The 10106-nt window shown below is 39.5% G+C and overlaps 1 protein-coding gene across 1 annotated transcript in view; it reads left to right on the forward strand.

Annotated features, from left to right (window-relative positions):
• Nucleotides 1–4156: 4156 nt before the first annotated feature.
• Nucleotides 4157–10106, forward strand: part of LOC308098892 (cytoglobin-1-like) — an 11450-nt gene continuing 5500 nt past the window's right edge. Inside the window, exon 1 of the mRNA XM_080447356.1 lies at nt 4157–4460. Coding sequence (XP_080303482.1) covers nt 4315–4460 — 146 coding nt within the window. The 5' untranslated portion in view covers nt 4157–4314. The remainder of the gene's footprint in view (nt 4461–10106) is intronic.

Consider the following 10106-nt stretch of genomic DNA (forward strand, 5'->3'; position numbering starts at 1 on the left):
AAGAGTCATCCATGTTGTTAACCATAAACAGGCTCAGGATCAGGCCATATCCACACTAACAGAATCTTTGTAACGAGATAAAGAATCTTTGTAAAATATGAGGAGCAAGGATATGTTGTTTCACTTACAGCGCTGCAGGGTATTGCGCATTGAAAAATAAACGTTATGGAAAGCAAAATTTGCATTGGTCATGTTTTGATAGGTCACACAGAAAACATTCCATTCTATTGTATGTATTTTCTTAATCGACGATTAATGATTAATGACTTAACATTAATGATCTTATTCATGAGCATCTCTATTGTATTTGTTTTCAGATGTTTCTTGTTAATGTTGTTAGGCCACGTGAAAGTGAGCATTAATTATATAAACTTTATTACAGGCTCATAGTCTTTGAATACAGTTCATTCAATAAAAATCTTTTTTACCGATGAAATCAACACAAAAGGAAAGAAAAGAAAAAAAACTAAGAGAGGCACTCACGCCAGCGTCCTCTTATATAGCATTCTCCTCTGTCTTGACATATCCTCATCATCCTCTAGGGTGTCAGTAATAATATGCCCAAGATATTTTGTACTTTTAGACACACACATAGCTTGACCAGCCAGGAAAAAGGCAGGGAACTTGAGTTCCAGGTCATCCCTAGTTCTACATATCAGGACCATGCTCTTCTTAGCATTATACTTAATATCAAGGTCCACACCATAATTAGAACAGATGTTGAGCAGCAGTTGGAACCCACTGCTACAAGGGGAAAGTATGGTAAGGTCATCCGCATACATAAAATGATTCAAAATTAATGAAAACGGGCATTTCACTTTAAAACACTTCTGCAGTTATTTTAACATTTACACTGGCTTTTGTGTTGCACCCCAGACAGTTTTTAAGTTGCTTGATTTAATATTTAGATATTTGATATTCATTTTATCAGAAATGTCTAGGCTATAAACCCATTGTAACTTCAAACTCCATTATGACCATGTTAGACCCATGGAAAACGCATGGTTCTGGTGACTGATATTGTGCTAATGTGTGAGGTGGCCGTATTTGTTCTATTTTTTTTTTTTTTTTTTTTTTTTTCAAAACACTTTAAAAAGTGAAACATGATAGGTAGCTCAGGTACGAGAGCTACCTATCATGAACATGTGTTGCCAGGTGAATTGAAGTATGTTCGGGGGAAACCCTTTTAGGGAGGACGTGACTTTCTTTAATGTGGGGAGACTGGTGCACAGGCAGCCACCACCCAGTCCTTGACAGATCTGCGTCAAGATCCAGAGGCATGGAGACAACTAGGGGCCCAATTCTGCTGCAGCCTTCATCCGCCTTCCCAGCCGTTGGATGCTCCCCAAAAGTCAGCCGTCATCCTCCGCCTGGTCCACCGTTGAGGTCTTGGTTGGGTCGCACTTTGTCTGGAACCTCCCCCATGAGCTTACATATGGGTGACGTTACCGGGAGCAAAGTTCCAGACGGCATCGTGCTCAGGTTCATTGGAACTCGCAAGCTTCTACGCCACAGCAACGTGGCAGTCCGAGAAGAAAAATGAAATGGAAAATATATAATATAATAAAATTGCAATGAGGCTAATGGGTAGGTGACAGAGGAGAATATAACATTGCGGTCTGCCACAGCAGCACGGGCTGGTGAGTTGAAGAACTTCATGAAGGTGCCTCTCACAGAGAGAGCCTCTTCACAAGCAAAATTGCTCCCAACCCTAACTGGGCCAAGAGCATGGAGCCTCCACTGGAGTGTGGATGTGTCCTACTGGCCCTGGTTGCTCTCGCAATCTTCTCAGCATTGTTTTTTGTATTTATTTATACAAAAATATTTATTTAATATGTACTTTCTGGTCAATATTCAGTTAATTGACATTGGCAAGTTCAAAACATTTTTTTTGTTGTTGTTCTGTTCCCTTTCAATCAAAGTTGCTATTCCGCTACTATCCACTAGATGTCACACTAACTCTTATATAAAACTAAGCTTGTGATTGATCAATTCTGTTTTTGTGATGTTTCTAGGTGTAATGGTGACCTGATATGATCAAGTGGAATGCCGACTGAATACATTTCTGGGTCTATATCTAAACCCTCAGTGTTGATTGAGAATCATTGACCAAGTCTTCATCTTATCTACAATCCTTCTACTGATAAGTTTGATATTAAAGATAAAGTCGATGCATGAGCTCAGGTCAAATCATTTTAACTTTACAGTAAATGAGAGAATGGACAGCTTTGCCAATGAGGAATTGCACTCCTGCATCATTTACCGGCTGAAGTGTCAATCAGGCCTATGTCATTAAGATCCTCACCCTGCAAATAAGAAGTATGACTACCATGTGCAAGAATGTACTGAATTTTCATGTTATATCACTAATTTGATAGCCTGCTGCAACCCTCCTGATTTCGTGTATAAAGGGGCGTGTGTATAGAGCCGGCGAGAGACGGCGCCTGATCCCATTGGTTCACCGATCTGTCCGTCAACCCCCGCCCCGTTAACACAACATTACGAGCGACGCCCACTGCACTCTGGTTGGTTGGGAAATGAAACACTTCCTCATACCCAGTACAGGCTATAGTTGGGCCAGGCTTTTATTTTTTAGCAAAACTAAGCAATAAAAGCCTGGAGATCGAGGCTACTAATTTGATACATGTGCTACACTCAGGAAACAGGGCTGTAAATCAGAACCGATAAGGAATAATGGGGATGTTTGTGGTATTGGCTATTTACAGTAACACATGCCATCCTGCCAACAAAAAGCAGAAAAATGTCTGTGTTTGGGAAAGAGCTGCGAGGCAAGTTTGCCTCTTTTTGTGGGTGCATGCTTACGCAAAGAAGAAAAACAGAATAGAGGCGAATGAAAACAAACTGATCAAGGATGTTTATCTTATGGTTTGTGGAACTAGAAGATTACAAAAAAAACTGCCCCAGGGCCGATTTTTTTAATTAGGGGGGCAATAAGAAATACTGATGGGGCGTCGAAATATTTTTTTCTGTTTTTTTCGCCTACTTTTGGGCTTGTTTTCCTAGGCTTCTTTCTCTCGCAATATCTGGCAACACTGTCCATGGCAAATCAGGGCGGAGAATTATTTGAATTGTGCAATGATGCATGATGGAATATGATTACTTTGATTATGGTAAGCTCACATTTCATATCACACACACCATAATTGTAACTTTTACAAGGCCCTCCAAAAAATATATTATAATATATATATATTTTTTTTTTGGTGGAGCAGTCAGGGCATTTGGGGGGGCATTGCCCCCCCTTGCCTATGCCTAGATCCGGCCCTGATCCTGCCCTATACTTCTGACACTTCTGATGGAACCTGCAGTGAACTTTGACTTTGTTTTTACAATTACATTCATCATTGCCAGTGGCATTGTCTTGTTGAATTCAGTGTGACACATTGATTTATGATCTCCTGGCACACCTTGAACAGGTGAATGTGAATTTAACAACAGTCTCCCATCAAGCTCACAGCTTATAATATTCCATATTGGCAGTGATGGAAGAAGTACTCACATGTTTTACTTAAGTAAAAGTATCAATACTGCAATGTAGAAATGCTCTATAAGTAAAAGTCCGGAATTCAGAATTTACTTGAGTAAAAGTACAAAAGTATTGGCATCAAAATGTAATTAAAGTATCAAAAGTAAAAGTGTCCATTATGTAGAATGTCCCATTTCACAAGTTTTCAAATTCATAAAAATATTTTGAAAATAGCCTAAATTTAAATAGGGCTGAAATGTTTAATGTATGAATTGTAACAATAATCTAAAACTACAAAGTAACCAGTAACTAAAATGGTCAAATAATTGTAATGGAGTAAAAGTACAATGTTTGCCTCTGAGGTGTGGAGTAGAAGTAAAAGTATTAACATTTGAAGTTTTTTTTTAAAGCCTCAAAATTGTACTTAAGTACAGTAGCCTACTTGAGTAAATGTACTTCTTTACTTTACACACAATGCCATATTGGCGTTATTATCATGTCACCGGGCATGGCTAATAATTACACGATAACATGGGTGGAGACTGGAGATAGAGAGAGGGGAGAGATTGTGAGTTCAGAGACTCCTCCTCACTCACTGAGCTTTTCTCGTGTTTGTCTATTCCTCCAGCCTTCATACCTCCTCGGTCAGTCAGTAGTGGAGAGCTGAGGGTCACTGGAACAGACGAAATGCACAAAGGTGATTTTATTCTCAACCAGCAAGAGACATAATAATAATAATAGTGCTGCAAACAAGGGCAGACACACAGTGGAGAGGGGTGGGTGGTGGTGGGGGCCACTGTTGTCACCCGTGGCTTTTCAGCACGTGGATGGAGAGCATGCAGGTAGACGGGGGGGCAATCGAGGTCCCGGACCCCCCCGACCCACTGACCGACAAAGAGTTCGAGATCATCAATCTCACCTGGACCGAGGTCTACAAAAACGCCGATAATGTCGGGTTGGCCGTACTGGTCAGGTAGGCTATTTCTTGATCCTTTCATCTCCAGGGTATGTTTTGACAGCAGGCTATACAGCACGGATACAGGAAAGGTGGGCACTATAGGGACATCTGGGCACCCCGATGTAAAATTGGCTATTTTGTCCAAAATGTTTTAAAAATAAAATATTTGAAAAATGGTCTTAAGTAATGTGAAGTATACATGTGAATATGCACGGTACGTCATTATCAGACTTACATTTATCCTTCCACCTTCTATCCATTTATAATAACTTCTTGTTTATGCCCCAAAATGACTGGATATACAGGTATTGTAGCAAGTGTGGAAATATTAGACCTTAATTGTCGAATGTTTAAAGATGTTCTAATCATGCATACTTTACTTTACTTATAAGAGCATTTTTCAAATATTACATATATTAACATTTTGGACAAAATAGCCAATTTTACATCGAGGTGCCCAGATGTCCCTATTGCCCACCTATCCTGTTACCTTGTGTTTACTCACCTTTCTTTAACCTCCAGGAAAACATGGTTGACAGGCGACACGAATACAGTGCACGCTCTTAACGGGGAGAATGTTTTATTGGATCTTTTTCATGTTTTATCACCTCACCTTTTCATGGTAGTCAATGTAGCCTACTCATTCATATCCGCAGGATATTGGATTCCCATCAGCAACAGCTGCCACCACTACCAGCATGTGAGCCAAAACTGTCGGGTTCCCTCATTATGGTTTAACTCTGCAACTTAAATCAGCCTAGAATTTCAGTTTCTGCAAGATATTTATTTTCTTTTCTTTTTTTTGTTTTGTTTGTTGTTGTTTACAGTATAACAAATTCTCATATTCTCACTATGAGAATATTATGTCTTATATATGAATTTAGTTGTTTTTTTTGGCCACTTGTGCAGGTAAGCATAATTTTGGTGGGATGTGTGTCCTGCAGCAATACAACAAGATAAAAATAACAACAATAATAATAATAATAATAATAATAATAATAATAATAATAATAATAATAATAATAATATGATAATGATGATGATGATGATGATGATGATGATGATGATGATGATGATGATGGATGGATGCTGATGAAGTAAACATTACAAAGAAAAGTATATATATAGATGATAAAAAATCAAGTTAAAAGTATGTAAGAATGGCAGGTAGGTTATGATAAAAAGAAAAGAAAGTCTGGCATGGTCAAATTCTTGCAGAATAAGTTAATTATTAATCATGATTTAGCCTATTGAATGTGTAGAAGGCTTGCATATATCACATTCACTTCTGTATGTACATTTGTTCAAATAGCTAACATTCTGAGCAACTAGTCTGGATTTGTACAGATTGAATGCAGTTTTAGTATTTAGTATATTTATTTATTTTGTTTTCTTGAGCCCAGGGCTCAAGCCCTTAATTTCAGTAGGGATCATCATCACAAACATATTTTGTCTTTGAAAGTCCTTAAAATCTATGAAAGTCCAGCCCAAGGTCCACATCCTCCATCAGTATCCACCTACTGTAATGCAGCTGTGTATATATGATGCTTTCTTGATCCCATGAAATTATATGTTCTCACTCTAGCCAAAGGAATGCAATCATTCTTATTTATCACTAATGAAATTCTCACAGCTCCCCCTTTCCACCCAAGAAGCAAATGCCAAACAATTTAATCCATCTTACTCTTTTCAGACATCTTTGGCACTAAAAGTGGTCCCTCCCTTAAATGGGAGGTCATGTTTCGCATACCTATAGAGGACTAGATGACACCAGAGAGAGATATCTCCGTACTCCGTCTCAAACCAAAACTCCCCCTTTATTCATATTACTGGACCAAATAATGAGAATCCTATCTATAGGGACAGATTTGTATAAACTTTTCAGATTTTTATGTCATTCGTTTGAGCAACAATTGTATCTATTATGCACACCTCTTCAGTAAATGATTTGGACATTTGAACTGATATTGGGCACTCCTGTAAAACCAAGAAGCAACTTGGCAGACTGGCAAAAGTCAGTTATCTGAATCAGTAGCTACTTGTAGAGTGTTTGTGGTATGCAAGGTCTTTGGAGTGTGACGTGTACAGCATGATACAGCACATGACCCCACATCCAGTCAATGTGTTCAGGTGCTCTTTTATGATTGAGGGGGGTGAAAGTTGAGAGCAAGGTTAGCAATAGGAAGGCACTTGCACTCTTATAGTCAACATTTATGACAGTGACAACAGCTTGTGAAACTAGATTTACACAGCCTACTCATGTTCCTGTGACCGCACAATGAAACAGAGACAGTACAGAATGTTATAACTAAATGTCTGCATTAATTTCCTTTTTACTGACTTCTGTGCATTCACATTCTTTCCACACTGCAGATAATTAAGGTCAATGAATAGGCAGGCCCATAACAATAATCAAAGCCTCATCATATCATTGTTGTGTGGCATTAGCGTTCAGCTTAACTACACTGCTAAATTGTAGTAGTTCTATACTCAAATTGCCTTGATGGTGAAAGATAACAACCAACACTGCAATCACAGAACAGTCTCTGTGCAACTTCCTGTGAACTGTGATCTTGAGCCAGTCTCAAAGAACAGAAATGGGAGGATTAAGAGCCCAATGAATATATAAAATACTAATGAGGCTATTTATATGCAACCATAAGTCATGCAATTACTGTATGAAGGAGAGAGATTAACACAGTTCCTCAGTGCTTAGCTATGAATATTGGAATCCTGCATTGCATTCTTGATAGCATGACCAATACGTTCAGTTTTTCCCAGATTCTTTTGGATTTTAGGACCTTTTTGAGGTGTCCCAGCCTATTCTGAAAACGACTTGTTCCGTACTGTGGTCATCATGGATTTTTCCATGTTTTTTACCCCCACTAGCAGCGGGGCTGAGTCGTGTCGGTTGTCCTTAGGGTACCTATCTGTCTGCGATGGTCTATCCCTTCAGCACTTTGGTCTCAAACAACATATCTCAAACTACTGGCCAGATAACTGTGACATTTTCCCCTTCTGATTTTGGTGACCCCATGGCCTATCCTCTAGCGCCACCATTACGCCAGAATTCGTCTCAAAATACTGACTGGATTGTCATGGAATTTGCTGTGCACCTTCATGCTCCCCCATGACCCATACTGATTTTTGTTACCCAATATCCTTTCCTCTAGCCGTCTAGCGCCATCATTACCTATTTGCATGAAACCATGACCTTTCCTCTCTTGTTAAAACTTTTCATTGGTTAAATATTTATAAAACCCACAGACACACTTAACCACTTTCACTTTCAAAACACTTCAGAAATAGCAACAATAGCCGATCTACAACACGTTGCAACCCGGCGACTTGTGAGCTTGTAGGCTATTTTCACTAATGTTGTGTGACAGTCTTGTTTGACTAAATAGGCCATTTCATGATTTATGAAAAAACATAAAAAGCTGAAGGTTTCTGCCAGAGAGCGACAATATGGTGTCAGCAGCTGTGCACACATGAAAGCATGCACGTCTTATCAGCAGCACCAATTTCTCAGCTTTTTCTGTCTCTGAGTAACATCTCTATAGCATCACTCTCAGCGCAAAACCACAAAGAATTTCACAGAACGCACAGGAATATAAAAAGACACTTGCTGCCCCACACCCTCCATGCACAGACCACCCGCCACCAAAGCTAAGAGGAGAAGACCACCTTGTTCCACACTCCTCTGTTTTCTGACATAAACTGACAGATGAAGCTTTAACAGGAGGCAATCTTCACCGTAAAGAGCTGACTCTGGCCATGTGCTCTAGGGCTAGTGTAAACATATTGACTTATTTCATGCACGTTTTTCTACTGGTGAGACAGAAACAAGACATCTGGAGTAGATAAAAAAAAGCAGCTCATTGCATTGGCTCTGTCCCTGTTTGTAGTCTCTGCTGAGTATTAGGATTCCTCTGTGTTCATTCTGTTCATTCTTTGCATCTGTACATCTGGGGGTTAAACAGGAACATCTTCTTGTTATTGTTCCTAGAAAAAGCACACTGTAAGCCAGGACGAACAAAGCAATGTCAACAATAATATGAACAGCTTAGGGAACAAATACATAATTCTTAATAACAGTAATATATCTATATTAATTACAATTGGCATTCCAGCTTCTTCAATAAGAGAGAGCCAGGCATCTGCTGATGTCATTATTTTTTTTCTTGTTGTTTTTATGTTATTTATATGTGTGTGATGATGATCTCAGCATCAATGTAAATGAGGGTCTCCCTCAATGATCTCTCCGAGAACCTTAAATAAAGCCACTTTAACTTGGTAGCAGACACACCTCCACTTATATTGTAGCTAGAAGCCTACATAATAATAAAAGCTGTTGCGCTTGTGCAGAGGCAGAGATCAACACAAAGTGGAGTTATGTAGAAGAAATTCAGGAAATGTCACACATTGCCAGTTCAAACCAACCGTGTACACAATTAAAACTAAATTCGAATCTAGGTTTGTTTTGGTCACTTGCTCATGCACCCTTAAATAAAGTTTGAATGAATGTCATAGAAGTCTGACAACATACTGTGCTGTATGACACTGTCAGGGGCACTTTAACTTGGTAGCAGACACACCTCCACCTCCAGTGAAGTGGGTGAAGTAATGAGTGAAAGAGTTACATAAGAGTTTATTTTATAGTGTTCCATATTGTAGCTAGAAGCCTAGATAATACAAGATGTTGCGCTTGTGCAGAGGCAGAGATCAGCACAAAGTGGAGTTATGTAGAAGAAATTCAGGAAATGCCACACATTGCCAGTTCAAACCAACCGTGTACACAATCAAAACTAAATAAGAAAAGAGCGCTCCTCAGAGGGATCCACCAGACGGGGTTGCTTAGCCAGAGGCTAGGGCTGTGTAAAATGGTTGGAAATCTAGCACTGCTTAAATAGCCGTAGCTTTTTGAATGTTTTGTTTAGCCACGTGTGTCCCGACTGTCCCCACCCCCAAGTGTATGTTTGTGCGTGCAGCTGCACGCACCAGGTGCGGGCCCAATGGTCTGTGTCTCTGAAATAGAGTGTGCTCTGAAATGTGTGCGTGTGTGTGTGTGTGTGTGTGTGTGTGTGTGTGTGTGTGTGTGTGTGTGTGTGTGTGTGTGTGTGTGTGTGTGTGTGTGTGTGTGTGTGTGTTTTATTCACTTCCAAAATTTGTGAGAGGGTCCTATATTTTATTAAACTAATTTGAATCACATATTGAAGCGATTTGACTTCTGCCCGAAGGGGGCACCACAAATGCAAAAAGTTGTACCTTATGTTGCTGAAACGCTGTTTCCCCACGCACTTTCGTGGTTCCTGGCAGCTACAACCCACAGCCCTGGTTAGGCCACCCAGCCCGGCGGAGGCATGCACTATGCGGAGTACCCCTTTCTAGTTTGTCACATTTCTGGCTGTTGGAGGAGATTTTATCTCATGTTGAACTTGAAATTTATTGCAGTGGCGTAAATCTGCAATGGCTACTAAAAGTTTAATGATTTCTGCAAAGTAAATCATGAACCTTTGGAAATATATCTCTTAGATTGTTTATTAGAAATGATCTGATTTAGCTATAAAACAGCATTCATGCACTGCAGTTAACATTGCGTTGCTGCTCTACTGCATTAGCAAACTATGCAAATGATTATCATAATTATAAGTTAATTAT

This window comes from Gymnoscopelus braueri (assembly GCF_963280865.1).
Source record: "Gymnoscopelus braueri genome assembly, chromosome: 13".
NCBI classification, from domain to species: domain Eukaryota; kingdom Metazoa; phylum Chordata; class Actinopteri; order Myctophiformes; family Myctophidae; genus Gymnoscopelus; species Gymnoscopelus braueri.